Raw genomic sequence first — 17,998 nt, 5'->3', positions numbered from 1 at the left:
ATTGACTTAAAGACCTTGATACAACTAGTTTGAAAGACTGCAGGTAGGAGGGGAGAGGTAGATAGATGAGAGATCAAATCCTCATTTAGCATAACAGCAGATTGATAGGAAATATCTAATATTTATAAATCAAGAAGTGTCAATGATAAAAATGCTGCTTAGAAATATGGAGTTAAATATCAGAATAAACATCAAAATAACAGAAACTGTGTCCCTCTGTGGAATGGAACTGGTAGATGAGAGACCTATAGTATCTCATCTTAAGTGTGGTAGTAATATTTTTATTTTTAACGCTGTCTATCTATTCAATTTTTTAAGAAAATGTGTTGAAAACATTTTTCCACATATGATCACCACTGCTGGTAAAATCAAGCAATGTGGAAATATAGATCTTTATTTCCACATTCACTAATCTGTAAGTGTGACTTTGGTTTCAGTCATTTCATAGATTCTCAATATCTTCAAGCTCCAGAATAACATAGATCATATATTTTTGTCTCCTCACATCTCAGACATGCAACATACACACAGACATGCATGCATATAAACACACACCAAAAAACAGTAATGGGCTGGGAATATTTTTATACAGTAGTTACTGGTGTTCTAAGTACTTAAATATATCAGTGAATGAATCCAACAAAATCCCCTCTCCTCATGAAATCTACATTTTAGTGCTGTTTAGGAAAAAAATAGCAGAGAAATATATTTTATGTTATTTGGGTAATATACATTTTTTCTGACTTATTAGCAATATTATAAAATTGGTGCTTGTGGTCTCTAATGACAAATGATTAAAAATTTTAGCAGTAAATCCCAAGCCCCATATGTCTACAATTTTTGTTATCACAGAAACACCACCACTGAAAGTATAATAAACATGTGCCTTCTCCATTAACCAAAACCCATGGAAGTAATTAAAATGATCCAGAGAAAATATTTCATGGGCTTATTGCACTATCAAAAAATAGCTTTCTTCCAAGAACATTTTATTTTCTCTAAATACTTCTGAACTTTGATATATGTATAATATATAATGCAATTTTTCCTTAAAGTACTTTCAACATTGAAAATATTATTTAAACTATAATAAATATGAACATATGTAAGATCCTTTTCTCCTTATGCTATGTGATTTCGATTATCTCCTTTTTTTTCCCCAAAAAAGAATAATTCCAGTTTTTCTACTTAGTTCTTAGAACATAGGTCATTCTTCTCACCCTTTTTATTCACTGGGTAGAAACTATGAAAATTAAAACTTTCCAAGGATTTGGCATATGGCAAGAAAGTAAATGTCTATAAAATTACTTATAATTATTTATTAATAAGGTATATACAACTATAAAACAAACTTTACTTTTGTGTGTCTAAGAAATGCATACAAAAATTGTATAATAAAATCAAATATTTCAAACATGAAATTAAAACATAATAATAGAAATAGGTAACATCTGAGTAACCACTTACACAATAAGCATTTCAAAATAGTATCTTGCTTCTCAAAACAATCCTGTGAAATGTTGATTGTTTACCCATTTTCAGATAAATAAGGCCCATAGAGCTTCAATAACTTTCTCCCCGTTAAACACTCAGGATTTGAGGATTCAGCTTGTGCACAAAACTTTAGCACCTTCCATTACGCCAGAGTGATCTCTTAGAATGACTTAGGCTATTTAAAAAGTCTGTCACAAAGAAACGAATACAGAATATCTTTTTCTTTTAGAACTTGTTTTCCAAAACAAAATTTGTTTCCTAGTTTTTATAAGATCAGTTGCAAATGTAATTTTAGATAATGAAAATGTTATGGAACTAGATAGCTGTAATGGTTCCACCACACTGCAAATGTACTAAATATCACTGAATTTTAATTTTTAATATTTATTTTTTAGTTCTCGGCGGACACAACATCTTTGTTGGTATGTGGTGCTGAGGATCGAACCCGGGCCGCACGCATGCCAGGCGAGCGCGCTACCGCTGAGCCACATCCCCAGCCCCTGAATTTTACATCTTTAAAACTGCTAAAATGGCAAAGTTTATATGCATTTACCAAAATAATTTTTTTAATGTCATTTGGCTTCCAAATGGAAGTAATTAGAATGTGATCCTCTACATATTTAGGATCACATATTTCAAGCTCATTTCTTCATTTCTCAGGCTTCACATTTAAATTCTATCACTTTGCTTGCAGTTCCCAAATTAATTTCTCTAGCAAAAGTCCCCTACTGAATCAGACCCTACACATCTCACTTTCTGGTCAACACTTCCACATGAATTTCTAACACACTGCCCCAATACCTACCTCCTAATACTGCATTCTCTCCATAGCAGCTCCTTCACAGATAGCCCATCTTAAATATGTCAACTCCACTCTTCCAGCTGCTCAAGGAAAAGCCCAAATCACCTAATGTCTCTTCCCTCCCACCCCATCACAAATCCTGAGGGCTGTGCCCTGAATCAGGGTTTTCAACCTGGGCACCATTGATATTTGGAGGCCTGATAATTCCTTTCTTTAGGAGGGCCATTCTGTGCATGGTAGGATATTTAGTAGCACACCTAGTTGTGCCAACCATAAATGTCTGCATAAATTGCCAAAATCAACTCTGGCAGAAAAACATGGCCCTACCTATATCCAGAACTCAACCCTTTCTCACCATCCTCATGCCATGACCTTGGGTCAGATCATTATCATCACTCCTTATTACTCTAGCTGCCTAACTGGTCTTCCTGCTCTACCCTTTTCAACTACCTACCACAAGGACCCTTTACAAATTTTACTAAAAAGAAAGTCAGATCATGTCACTGCTCACTGAAATCCCTCTAGCGTCTTTGTGTATCATCCAAAGTAAAAGCCTTGTCCTCTGAGGACACAACTGATCTGGCCCCATTACCTCTCTGTCCTTATCTCCTATCACTATGCCCCTGTTCTCTCTGCTGCAGCATGCTGGGCTCCTCTCTTGGTCTTTAAACGTGTCCCAGGCACTCCTGTCTCGAGTCATTGCCCTATTGCACCATCCATCTGTCAACATCCTCGTGGCTGGCTCCCTCACTTCCTGAAGGTCTTCACTCAAATTCACTTCCTTCTTGAGGTATCCCATGGACAACCAACTAAAACTATCAGTCTCTCATCTACCACCATATATCTGTCTTCTTTGCCCTGTCTCTCTTTCTTAGCACTTCTCATCATCTAACCTGTTCTCTAACTATAGATCATGTTTAGTTCCCAGTTCCTGAAAACCAAGGATTTGTCTGACTCACTCTCAATTATCCATTTATCTCACATCCTTGTACACAGTCAGCACTCAGTAGGTATTAGAGGAATGAGTGATGAGTACACCTCTTAGAATTAATAACTTAGAAATTTTTACAAACTACCATTTACTGTCTCCTACAAAGCAGGTACACATGAATAATTATATACCTAAACTTACAACAAAAGGCAATCTCATTCCTTAACTGATACTCTTCCTAATGTGACCCTTCTTTCTTCACATGAATGGCAGATTGCCCGATACTAACTATATTGATCAGAAGATCTCATCACAGTGATCACAGGCATTCAACAGCCTTGCCAGATCAATGACCCCACAGCCTATGATACACCAGACTCTCCTTTAGTACAGAGTTCTTTAGCAACCTATATTATTATTTATCAATCCATTGTTTTTCTGAAACCATGACTCACCTAGAAATGCCACTAATTTGGGTAAAGTTGACTAACATCTAATGTTCTGATTCAAAGAAAAAACAATAGATACCAACAAAGAGTTGAAGTGGATGAACTATAATCTAAACCAAGAGAATGGTTTCCAGGTTTCTAAAATATATTTATCTGAGTCTCCATGGAAGTCTATTCAAATTCCAGATTACATTGGTTCTGTGATGTGATAACATGCTATAAAAAATATTATTAGTTTCAACTAAAAACAGCTTTAAAAATAAAAATGAAATATAGTAAACTCATCAATGAATAGATAACAGATTTTAAGGTTTCAAAGTTGACTTTGAAAGGGGATGATCCAGAACTGCTCCAGGATATATGGTGACCTGGATATTCATTTGAACATATATTCATAGTAAATAAATCTACTTCTTACCTTTAAAATCCTGATTCATCCATGTCATTAGTTTTTATAAAAGCAAAGAAACTAGAAACCACAGAAATGCAAAGCAATGGAGATAGAAAAAATAAATGAAAAGGAAACTAGTGAAATAACTTATTGAATTAAAACATGCAAAAATACTAGACAATCATTAAAAGATGAGGCTGACCTATGGGCTCTATGATGTAATATTCATCAAGACCATTATATGACAATTATATGATAAATTATATGAGATAAATGGAAGCTGCAAAAAAAAGAAAGCTGAGAGCATGATTCTAGTTGTGCATGTGTATTAATTAGGTATTTTCATATCCATCATTCTCCACCATCCTCCCTGCCCAGGAGGCCCACCTGCATGGATTCAATAGGCTCTCCTCTCTTGTGGCTTCTGGTAGAGTTCAGACAATGGAAACTTTGGGAGAAGATGAAACTGAAGGAGAGAGTGAGGCAAGGTCCATTCACTCTCCAGTTCCTTTCCTAGTTTCTACCTTTGGTTGGTTCTAGCTCTCTAAAGGCCAAGGCATCTGGAAGTCACTGCATCTACAGATGAATACTTTTTTCTCAAGATTCTAGAAACCCATTCTTTTTCCTTGCCCCTGCTGGCCTACAAGTTGTAAAGACCCCTCCCCTCAACTGATGTAATTAGGGGCACTGCACAATCCCCATGGCTGTCTTCAAACTCTCCTCGGCCTCGCCCACTTTCGTGAATAGTGTTTTTCCCAGGCCATTTCTTACCTGGAGAAATCCTAAACAATAATAATAGTAATACTTGTGTGTTGTAATTTATATACATAAATATGTACAATGTATACTTATACATGCAAGGAAAATTTTAGAGCACTAAAGAGATTGGTGAATGCAATACATAGTCTGGATTTTTGCTTTAATTTTATACTGCTTCAATTTTACTATTTTAAAATATATGATCAGGTACAAATAATTTGGCTTAGAATTGAATTCAGAAATGAGAGAAATGTATCTTACTTACTACCTTTGTAATGTAACAGCAAGAAGGGAAGGAAGCAAAGAACACCAGGGAAAATGAGAATAATGACCTGGATATTCATTTGAACATGCAATGTATCTGATAGGAAGGATTCTCATTGCTAAACCTCAAGTTTGACAGTTATCAATGTATTCATTCAGTGTAGAGTTGATTCTGCTCCTTCTTGTTCCAATGACCTACTTTTGAAAAAGCAGATATTTTTTTTAAATTTACTTCAAATCAAGCCCATTCTCTTAACATATCTCATTCATCTCAAATTTGCTATTTTTCATTTTAATTGCATGTTTTGGAGAAATTTAGACAGGAGTAGAATCAGATAAATGTGCTTATTTTAATGTGATAAAATATTTGTCTCTTGTTATTAAAACAAAATAGCTCCATTTGCAGAAAAGCAACATTGACTTTTAAAACTATTTTCAAAGCCTCCTATAACTACTGTAAAGGGGGAAAAACACAAATCACTACTGTGATTTTGGAGCCACAATTAAATTAATTTATAGGGGCTTTGATGCAATTAAATTTCCTCTAGACTATATCTCTAATGGTGCTGGAGTTTTTTACTTAATATCCTTTAAAGCATAATTCACTTTCATTTTTGCAAAGTCATTTAAATATTACAAATATCACTTTTATACATATTTCCATGGTGACAGTACGTTCACAGTCTATTTAATTTACAGATGATGAGACCAAAATGAAAACTCTGAGAACCATAGATCTTCTAAAACATCACATTTTCCTTCCACTATATTAGGAGTATAAGTTATCTGTATTTGCAAGAAAGGACTCTTGAAACAGTAATAAATATTTTAAACGATCTGATTGTGAAACTTTAAGAAAATTAAAATCCAGAAGAACAAAAAAGTATCAGTGACACAAAGAGCCAAGATATATGGGGCTCATAATTTAACTTAATAAATTATTAACTTTGAAATTAAATTAACAAAATTTTTTCACAGCTAAATTAAGGAAATATTTAAGGAAGAATTTAAGTTATATATAAGCTTCCAAACACCAAGCTCAACTTATTCATATACATGAAAAGATTATACATAATATAGCTAAGGATCACCAACATCATTAAGATGACTTTATAGTCACAACTGGTAAGCAAAGCTGTTAGAATGATATTTCATGCCCCCAAACCTAGATATAGAGGATGTATGCTGGAAAGTATTTAATACTAAATAGCTAACTAGTTTGAACCCTGAAAGAAAGAGTCATACAGGACTGTTCCAAAGCATTTGTAGCAAAGGATACCTGCTAAATTCAGATGCCATTTTTGCTGCAACTGTGCTGCACAGTGGTGAAATATTTCACAAAGGAGAAGTCGATGTAACTATGGAAATCATAACTTTAATTCACAACAACATGAAAATTTTGAAGCATAACAAGCATCATGGATAGAGGTGACAATTATGCAAGAATAAAAATCCAATGTAAGCTATAAAATAAAGGGTTTATTTTTCCTGCCTGTATATTTCCCACTATTCCATACTAAGATCAAGGATGGAAAGAATGATTTCTCATTAATAACAATGGGACAAAGGAACAGCCAGGACATTCCTACCTGGTTTCCAGATGAACTGATTATCTCTTTTGCCTTCCAAATGAGCTGCATGGGGCAGCAAGAGAGACAGCAATAGAAACAGCTTCCTCATGCTCCACCATACCCAGCAAGTAACAGCCAGATTATCCTTTGGAAACATTCTTCAGACTTCTCAGCCTCTTGACTTGCCTATTCCTAAAAGAATAAAAGAAAATCAGATTAAGTTTATTCTGTTCACAAATGATGAAAACTCACTTTGACTTCTGGAACTTTTATCATGATAGTATTAGAAATCTTCCATTAACCTGAAGATGATAACACATACAATACCAATATTTGAAGGTCAGCAGCTAATCAGACACACTTTCAATTCTGACCCACAGAAGCCATCATTGATTCTATGGACTTGGTGGCCCCTCAGTCAGTTGAATTTTATTCTTAAGAGAAAGCAAGATTGGCAGAAAACTGGTATGCACGTTCCCTTCCACTCAGCCAAATTCCAAATAGTTTCACAAATGGGGAAGAAAGGTAAGTAAACACAACAAAGTTCAGACATGATTTACAGTAGAAGGGGTAGAGAGAGAAAAGGGGAGGGGAGGGGAGGGGAGGGGAGGGGGGATAGTAGACAATAGGACAGACAGCAGAATACATCAGACACTAGAAAGGCAATATGTCAATCAATGGAAGGGTAACTGATGTGATACAGCAATTTGTATACGGGGTAAAAGCGGGAGTTCATAATCCACTTGAATCAAACCGTGTAATATGATGTATTAAGAACTATGTAATGTTATGAACGACCAATAAAAAAAAAAAATAAATAAATAAATAAAAAATAAAAATAAAAATAAAAAGTGCTATCGATTAAAATCTCAGGTACCTAAATAAATGTTGACTCAGACACGCTCCAATATATTTTTATTAACATAATCAGTTTTATAATAAATATTCCTGTTGTGTAAAAAAAAAAAAAAAAAAATAGATGGGAAGACTGAAGACAAGGCAATTACTCTTCTGTACTGAGAAAAAGAGGGGGGAACCTCACACAAGATAATAGCTGAGAAGAACCTAGGGAATCATAAGGGCTAGGAGGAGACGGGAAGGACACATCGGGCAGAATGAACCACAAAGCGTGGAAATGCATGTCATGTTAGGGAACTAGTGGTGAGGTGGGTGGTTGCAGGGAACCACACAAGGAGCAGGAAGAAATGCACAGAGATGAGAGACAAAACAGACTGGGAACCAAATTATAAAGAGCCTTGAACACTTTAGGATGGATTTGAGCCTCATGCTGTGGATAGTACCCAGAAGAATTCTGGGAAGACAATGACTAAAATAACTGAGATCAGTGTGCATAAGGATTATTAGTGGATGATGTTACAGAAATCGGGGGCAGTTAGGAAACTAGGAAAATAGTTCAGGTAATTGCTGATGGATGAAAAAGACCTGGAGAGATTTGAGAGGTAGGGCTCAGGTTGGATTAAAAGGATCTATCTGGTTGACAATTGGGTGTGTTATATAAGAGGAAGGAGATTAAATAGGACAGCATGACTGCAAACCTAGATGACTGAACCGATGGAACCCAAAGAGGAGAAAGAAGAAAAGAGATGGATTTGAAAGGGAAGATAAAAGGCATTTACTTTAGAGTAGTTGAAGTCCAATGTGATGCTAGATATCCAATAGAATTTTTTTTTATTTGTTTGTTTGCTTGGTTCTTGTTTTTGTTTTGGGTGGACAGTAATGAATCCAAGGCCATGTGCATTCTAGGCCATGCTGTGCCATAGAACTATAACCTCCAGGTATAACCTTCTAAAATATAATAAAAGGTTGAAATGTAGGACAGTGGTAGAGTGCTTTCCTAGCAAGTGTGAAGCCCTGGATTCAATCCCCAGCAATGCAAAATAATAAGATAAAAGAAAGAGAGAGAGAAATGCTGTCTGGTGTTAAAGACAGCTGAGATAACATTCCCTAATGCATAAATTATGAAAAAATATGTAAAGAGACACAGGCATAGAGGATAAAAATCTTGAACAGTACAAAAGGATACCAAGGGTAGAAGTTAATAACCCTAAATATCTATCTGAAAAATTGCCAAAGTAGGTAACAAATCTAAACATGAGCTTCCTAGTGACCAAATAAAAGAAATAGCTACTATAACCCTATAGTCCTCATGTGTATAACTCCTTTTTTTCTTTTCTCTCCAAGAGAAGCCATTGTCCTTCTCTCAAGCACTGAAGGAATTTACCCCAAGAGTCCTCATAAATACAGATGATGCTGAGCACATTACTTCATCAAATAAAACAGACAACAGCAAGTTGCATATGGTGGAGTCTCTTGGCACTCCTGGAACACTCCCAGGGTACGGTAACAAAGTATAAGTCAGTAAAAGTTATTCTACAAGGAGTCAAGCAATGAAGTTCAAGTACACACCTCTCCAATGGCCTGTATCATTTCAGGGATGAAGAGAATACTTTGAAAGGCAACCAGAAGCTTTTCTTCAACGTTTCATATTACAAACCAATACTGAGAATGGTAAAAGCAGAGGGCTCTGGCTGAAATAAAACGAGACCCACTTTGCTGATGTTTGTCTTCAAGAGTGGCCTCTTGGAGGATTTCATGGAACCCAGGGGACATCACTAGACACAATTCTAAATCCTCTGCCCGGGAGAACTGAACTAGACAAATTTACTTGGGGCAAACAATCAACAATCTGATCATAGCTGCACTTTTGCTAAGGGCCAAGCAACACAGATACTAAAATATAGTTTGTTCTAAGTCCATTGCTGGCCCATATGGCACTTCTTTGTGAGGCAAAAAAATATGTTAAAGTTAGTATATTATTACAGAACCTTAATTGTTCTGGCCATGAGCTATTTTCCAGAACCCCATGACAGCAGCCAGCATGCACATACAGGCCCACTCTAGCTCCCTTGCCAATGTGACAATTCACAGACACATACATCACCATAGGGAAGCACACTGCATGCCCTCCCTTCCATTCTGCAGGTGAAAATACTGCTACATTTCAGATTGGAGCTGCCACAGAGCTAAAGAAGGACCTCTGAGAGTGGTAGGGGGCAGGGAACAACCACAGGCTTGTGTGTTCACAAGTAAGTACCTGCTATGTCGGGTGCACAAGGCCGTGGGTTCAGCAATGGGTTTATGGAGGAAGGAGTTCCCCCTTCTACCCTAGAAGCCCTGCAATCTCAATTCCCCTCTACATGCTCCCTTGCAAGTTAGCATCTATCAATGAATTATGGCCCCTTTATGACACATCTTTGAATATCCAGACATACCCTCAAATATGGATATAACACATTGATAATGACAAATTCACATGCTATTAAGAAACAAAGGGAATTGTATCATGATATTTTCAACTTTACTTTTGTGTATCAATGGATGGTCACTCCACTTTTACTGAAAGATGGACTGAAATCAGGCTATTATTTCATTAGAAACTCCAACACAGGGTTTTTGCCAGATATGCAAATGCATGTGTACACACACACACACACACACACACAGAGAGAGAGAGAGAGAGAGAGAGAGAGAGAGAGAGAGAGACCTGATTACAACTGTATAATATGGAATTGAAACAAAATGAATATTTTTCAGAAAACGTCATGGCCAATTATGCCACAGAAGCAGTAGGGAAAAAAATCTACATCTATCTTGTCACTATAAAATAAAATAACTTCCTGGTGAAGTTACAAAGTTTCTTCCTGGTGACAAACATACCCATGGGAAAGCTGGCCTTATACATAAAAATGAATTTGAGTCAGTGCCACATCAGAGTGTGTTTGATAAAAAGGATTGTATTTTAAGGTTGTTGATTCCAAGCTATTTCCAAAGTTAATAAAGTAAATATGTTGTAGGACCAGCTCTCTATTGAAGCCACCCTTTTCATGACACAGAATCACCCTAGGCCAGACACGGTGGCACACTCCTGTAATCCCATGGCAGAGGAGGCTGAGGCAAGAGGATCACAAGTTCAAAACCAGCCTCAGCAATTTAGTGAGGCCCTAATCAACTCAGTGAGACTTCATTTCTAAATAAAATACAAAAAGGTTGGGGATGTGACTCAGTGGTTGAGTGCCCCTGAATTCAATCCCTGGTACAAAAAAAAAAAAATCACCCTGGAATAGAAAACTTTGTCCATTCTCATTAGTGGGAGGCATGTATTCAGCACATCTAAAATCTACTAAGGTCATTAAAATGTAAACTAAGGAAAAGATGGACCAAAAGCATATTTGCTCTACTATGAATGGCTGTAGGTAGGAAGCTAAAAAGAGATTTTTAAAGGATTATGAGTTCCAGAGAGATTTCAGAATGAGGAGCCAAAGAATGAATGATCCAGAATGAGTAGCCAAAGATTCACACATAAATATTTTTAATTTTTCATCAATCTTTGTATTTTTCTTGGAAAAAAAATATTAATATTATCTTAACACAGGTTACTATGAGCCTTGGTCTACTCTTAAGCTCTCTTGCTAGCCAAAAGCTCTGTTTGAACACTGCAAAGGAAACTAATGCCTTCACAGTTCCTTCTGTGATTACCTATGCCAGGACCCAACTCTCAGCGTGGAAGATGCTAGGGCAGAGTGGCTTGCAGAACCTTCTGGACTCCTGCAATCACCATATCTCCTAGCTGTCACTAACAAAGCAGAGCACCAGTAGGAAACCTAAGACAGATCTGGAACAAAAGAAAAATCTACAACAGATCCTAGGTAATCAGAAAAAGATTTTGATTCAGGAAGTAACAGCAAGATTCCTCCTAAAAACACCCACATGTTTTAGGTTTTACACTACCTACACTGCTGTTCCTCATTACATCCCTTTTCCCAAGAAGCTTGAGGGCAGAGAATAAGAGACCAGCATTGATGGAGCTTTCTCCATTGACCCTGCTGCTAACATTTCACACATAAATAAAAGGAGACTCTGCTGAGCTGATGGAAAATGCAAGATGGAATTTGAACACAGGTTTGTCTTACTAAACATGTTGCCTTTCTTTTCCCCAAATGCCTGAATCTCACTAAATTATTCCTTAGAAGACACTGGGATTCATTCTGATGCCTTTAACTTGAGGAGCCACACAAAAGTTCACTGTAACAAAATGAGAGGACAAGACACGGATTCCACTCCATTGTTTGTATAACACAAATGAAAAAAAATGCTATAGCTATGATAAAATATGGTATGCAGGAGATGTGCTATCCATGATGGCATGAATAATTTATATCATGAAGGTTGTCGAATTTCCAAATCAACTTATTTACTATATATCTTAGCATCTAAAATGTATTTGCAAGGTTAGCTCTAAACTGATGAATACTAAGAGAAATAAAAACAGTTTTCTCCCTTTAGCCTTAGTTTTCTAATAATTTAAAACCCATTCAAACTATGAAAAATGTGCCTTATACTTCATATGCATTTCATTTTCCTTTAAATATATTCTTATCATTGAAGCCCTTGAATATTTAGAAGGTACAAACCTTAAAAAATAAAATAAAAACTGTTCCAATTTGCTTTCAGCCTGAAGGAATAGCAATGAATGGGAGAAAAGCAAACTGTGATTATGCATATCCCCATAGTGCCATCTCATGGCAACTGTGCAGAGAAGAGGGCTCAATAATGATGGGCGATCAAAAGGCTTAATTTTTGATAATAACATTACACATTCCATTTCATCTTCTATCATGTGCTTACCATATGCTACTATACACAAATATTGACCTCAGTCCTCAGTACTCCATGGTCCTATGAAGTACTTATCCACATTACCTCTCATTTTAGAGATGAGGAAACTGAGGCATACAGAATTAAGTGACAAACTGAGCTCACAAAGGTGGTTAGTTGTTTGCAAAGAACCTCAGCAATCTTCCTTGGAAACAAGAGAAACTAATGTTGTAAGTCAACATTGACACAAGCAATTTCTCTTGTCCCTGAAAAAGTAGATCCTTTTCCACCCTGTGGGTTCTGTGAGCAGATTGTATGAGGCAAGTCATACCATTTCACTAAATCCTCATAATAGAACTGTGAGCAATTATTCCCATTTTGCTGCAAAAGAGAATTATTATTAAGCATGTTAAATAAGTATGCTGAAAGTCACCTCAGCCAGAAGGTGTTAAAGCTGGGTCATAAAATAGCCCAGACACCACAGCACTTGCATTTACCACAGTACTCCTGAACCCCAGCAGGTCACCAGATGACCTCCAAGCTGAGGGTCCTCAACTATAAAATGAGGGCAACAGTCATCCCACAACCATTAGGGGAGTAAGGATGAAATAAAATATAGAAAGTGTTGCAGGTGAGGGCATGCCAGAGGATGTGTTCTCACTAAGGAGTTGTCATTGTTACCACTGTCATTGGTCTCTCAACATTTAGGAAAACCCTTACTCCAGCTATACTTAAGGAACACTTGCAGTGCAATCCTGCCCTGCAGCAAAGAAACAGGTGATGATTTTTCAACATCCTAATCTTGTGACTTGTGCTTTATTTCTGAAGAGCTAAGAACACCCTTCTACCAAGAGTCCCATTAAAGATTCACACTGACCCTGTGAAGGAGAAAACAGGTATTATCATCTCTATTTAATGAGAAAGTAACCTCTGGCCTTGCAATGACAAGACGTTTAGTAACTCTCTCAGGCCTTTTAACCACCAACTTCTGCCATGAACCTCGGTCTGCAGACTCCAGAACAGTAGTGAAAGGTCATGACATCGAATGTGAGCATGTAATGCATAGTTATGTATCATAAAAAAATATTAAATTGCAATGTTTGAAGTTTGCTGCATTAATAAATGCAGTCAGTTGCATCATGTATAAAGCCACAGAAAATTCTGCAAAAACAAAGTTGACCCAAATATTTTACTTATCTGTGAACAAACTTTTGCCAGGGGACATAATAGAAGGAGAGCTTTAAATAGGTTTTCTGACACTTTCAAAGCTACAACTTGGTATGGTGACAGATATTACTATATTATCACTTTCTTCTAGAGCTACAGCTTTTTAGGAAGTCTGCAAGCCCTGTTTGAAAAAGAAAGAAATCATATTCCCAGATTTGCTTGTCACCAAACCAGTCATAAGACATGGTTCTGGTCAATGATTTGTAGGCATAAGTGTCTAGAGGTGTGAAGACCTTGCTGTTCAATGAAAATATAAAAGCCCCAAAGAAAATATGGTCTTTTGCCATTGGCCTCTTTTCCAAAGAACACAGATATAATACCTTAAGTTGCTAGAATTATCTTCAGACCAGAGAATGAATATCATCTTCTAAAAATAAATGAGTTCAGAAATACAAAAGAATCCTGAGAGTCAGACTCAACTTCATCATGGGACTATAGCTACTGTTTTAGAACATGAACTAGTAGACTTTCTGTTTTGTGAAAACAATAACCCCTTTGTTTTAAAGCTACTATTTTGTGTGTATTCCACTGCATGAACTAAAAGCAACTTAAGTCCTACATTATCCATGTCACTAAGGGCAGATGTTCTATACATACACATCTATCCATATGAATGTGTGTCTCTCTCTAACTTATACAAACTGAAATACAACTTTTCATCTCATATGATTCAAGCAACACTTTGGAACATCCTGATGACCTGAACATGGTTAGCTATTTCATATAATACACACGTTAGTCCCAGAAAATTATTTGCATCTATTGCATTTCTCATACCTGTTACTCCAGCGAAGAAAGAGGTGCTTAATTTATGATGGTAACTGCATACAAGGAAGCTATATAAATGAGTTTGTTCTCATTGAGGGATCTGAGGCTGCCGACCAAAGAAAGGTAGCAATTACTCTGGTTAAATGCCCCAGATTCCTCAGTAAGAACAAATCCATTCACATAGGCAGAGTCTAAAGAAAGAATACATCTATATAATTTCCTTCTATGCAGTTGCCACACCCTCCTGAAGGTATCATGGCACATTCTTGTGATTTTAGAACCAGCTTGTCATCGCTCTCATTTCCTGAAAGAATCATCTCATTACTCCTAGCATTCTTAAGTTTACTGTTGGCCTATGCCAAGTGAGAAGTGCTAATGGATCAATTTTCAGATGTGAAAGGTTTTCAAGATGATTTCTGGGCTTTTGGTCTGGAAACGAAGACCTCTGCTTTCAGTTACTTACGTGAGAGCTGTCTACCAGATATCCACGTGGAGCTGTTGGTTGGTAAGTGGATGCATGAAGTCCGAAGTCAGAACAAGAGATATGGGAATGAATATGGAGAAATGAGCTTTGTTATGAAGCTGCAGGAATAAATAAGTTCATCTTGGAGAGTGAACAAAGCTGAGAAAGAAATGACAGAGTCAGAGCCACAACAATTTAGAAGTCAGGAATGGAGGCCCAAAGAGGTAGCCATATGTATGTATGTATATATGGAAGAATTTAATGTTTCTCTCTCAATTGAAGAAAGTGTTTGAAAAGGAGGGAGTAGTGGAAGATTTGCACAACTAAGAATGTTACTAAGTATGGAAAAGAGAATTCAGACACAAACCAAAAGTTAATTCAGTAGTTATACAGCCTTGTGCCAGATATCTGATGAATTACTCCTATTTTAGAAATAAGTTATTAATATTTCACTGTATCAGTCCCAAATATGGAAAAGAAAAAGTTGAATATTGCCTAAACTTTTAAATGTCTTAAGTAGAAGATTTTTATAGAGAAAATATGAGAGTTTAATACTTAAATAAGTTTAAAAACATAGTCACTAAAGAAAAAACAAAAATCTATAATAATATCCTATTTAGAGGAGTTTAGGTTAATTATGTAAAGAAAACACATTCCATTTGAAAATCTTACATTCTAAAAAGAGTGATAAAATAGATATAATGCCTTCTGTAGATAGTTTAAGAAATAAAATAGATACCTATGGTGTTAGTGTATAGTCTGTCCTTCTTGAAGGTACTGGGATTTAATAATCTCTTTTTACCAACGTGCACATTATATATGCATACACACATTATGCAAATTATGTAGAGAGGGGGATTTATGTGGGCTAATATTTAATAGTTACTCTAAAGAACTTTATAAGATTTTAGGATAACTAGACCATATGAATAAGATGCATCCTTTTTTCAAATGTGTTGACCTTAAAAATTAAAAATACTTAATTACTCATTAATATTTCCTACAATGTAAAATTCTAAATATTTAATGTCAGGACAATTATCCAGTTAAACTGTAAACACAGCTTTGTGTTCTCTTGATTAATTATGCATCCACTGTTGCAAAGGAGTTTATTGAAAAATGTGTCCACAATTGACATGAAAATAATAATGTGTTTATAAGCCTGTAAAATTTTCTAGCAGGCTCCTCCATTGTATTTCAAAAGTTTTCATTTATTATGGCAGTGCACTGACCATTAATAATTTGCTCATTAGATTCTTTGGTAGAATGTTCTTTCGTCCTGTGTCATCTCCACTTCCCCAAACAGTGGAGTAATTCTGAAAGCAAACATCCCAAACAACGCTGAAATGCAAAAAGACTGTTTATATTTTCTTTAATTTTTTTTAGATGTTGGTGAACCTTTATTATATTCATTTATTTATATGAGGTGCTGAGAATCGAACCCAGTACCTCACACATACTAGGCAAGTGCTCTACCACTGAGCCACAATCCCAGCCCTAGACGTTTTATTATTACAGAGACCACAAGGAAAGTTGCAAGAATATGTTTGATCAACAGAAGACACACTATATCCTTTGTTCTGGCATCTTCAAAGCTGTGAATGTTTTAAACAGATGAACACAGCCTGAAGGCAATTGTCTCAAAGTACATTTCATTTATCATTTTCCTACCTTAAAAAACTGCAGTACATTCAATCAATACTATCTAATTCCAATCCCAAAGAACAGGAATTAATGCTCTTCATCTTCATTATTATATCACAATATTAAAATGTATGTGTACATAAACATACACGTTTATCAGGTATAATGTTACAATTTGCCATATGTATATAATGTATAATGGTCAAAACAGGGAAATGGGCATTTCCATCTGCTTAAACATTTATTGTTTTTTGTGTTTTGGGAGCCTGCCAACTTTTCTACTTCTCTCAATTTATATAAATAAATTGTTGTAAAATATAGTTACCCTACAGTACTGATGAACACTATAACTTATTCACCTGTTATCTGACATCTTTCTGTCCCTCATTCCCCAACCCTTCCATCTAATAATCACATTCTACTCGCTACATCCATGAAATCAACTCTTTTATCTTCTGGATATCAACAAGAACATGTGGTATCTGTCTTTCTGTGCCTGGCTTATTCCACTTAATATAATGTCCTCCAGTTCAATCCATGCTATTGCAAATTTCAAGATTTTGACCTTTTTAATAGATGAATATTTGTTGTGTATATATACCATCTTTTCTTATCAATGTATTGGTTGATGGGTACTTTAGTTGATTCCGTATCTTGGCTCTCCACCAACAGTGCTGTAGCTATCTCTTTAGTATGCTGACTCCACTTCCTTTGGATACATACCCAGCAGGGGGATAGCTGGATCATACACTCGTTCTGTTTTTAGTTTTCTGAGGAATCTGTTTTCCATAATGGTTGCACTAATTTATATTCTCACCAATTACAAACACAATACTTTTTAAATGATCAACTGGCCAAAACACAAAACCAAAAATTTCAAAGTGATTTATCTCAGAAACAGAACAAAAGTTCACTGGGTATCCTGGCAATTTGCCACCGGAAATTTTACATTCACAAGTTTAATTACAAACTTAGATAAGTGGATTATAATGAAAGGTATCTCTAGCAAGGGAGCCCAGACAGATGCATCATGAATGCATTAAAGAAAACACCAGAGAGAGAACTTTCCATCAGCAGTTAAGATTTTAATTAAACAGCAATAGGACGGATCTCTTCTGTGAAATGATATTACTGTTACCCACATAGTTCATTAAAACTATTTACTATCTTATTCGAAATTACTCCACTCTGAAAAGTATGTTTAAACCTTTCACTCTCATTTAAGAGGGAAGAAAACTGAGGAGAGAAGAGGTCCAATGAAGAACTGTGGGATTAAAAAATAATTTCTTTGTGCACCATCTTTGCAAGCCACACTGATATAGCCCCACACTGCATGGAGACACACGGGCTTCAGAAGAAGGCAAATAAGCCAAGGTTGATCACCAAGGTATCCACTGAAGTAGCAAGGCCCAAAAGGGACTGCCAGGATGATGGCTTTACTATCACTTTATTCTTGGCATAAACTAAATCACTTACATGGTGATTTAGCACGCTGAAGACATGCATTTTCAAAAACTTAAAAATCCCTGAAGTGGGGTGTCCAAACAAGAGTTTGGAGT

The 17,998-nt window shown here is 36.1% G+C and overlaps 1 protein-coding gene across 1 annotated transcript in view; it reads right to left on the bottom strand.

The window, feature by feature from the left end:
* Thsd7b (thrombospondin type 1 domain containing 7B) overlaps positions 1-17,998 on the bottom strand; it is a 932,734-nt gene that overhangs the window by 692,037 nt on the left and 222,699 nt on the right. The window contains exon 2 of the mRNA XM_077798343.1: positions 6,680-6,853. Coding sequence (XP_077654469.1) covers positions 6,680-6,818 — 139 coding nt within the window. The 5' untranslated portion in view covers positions 6,819-6,853. The remainder of the gene's footprint in view (positions 1-6,679; positions 6,854-17,998) is intronic.

This window comes from Urocitellus parryii, chromosome 1, assembly GCF_045843805.1.
Source record: "Urocitellus parryii isolate mUroPar1 chromosome 1, mUroPar1.hap1, whole genome shotgun sequence".
Classification (NCBI taxonomy): domain Eukaryota; kingdom Metazoa; phylum Chordata; class Mammalia; order Rodentia; family Sciuridae; genus Urocitellus; species Urocitellus parryii.
Note: the sequence above shows the minus strand (reverse complement) of the source record. Positions and strands in the feature narration are given on the sequence as shown.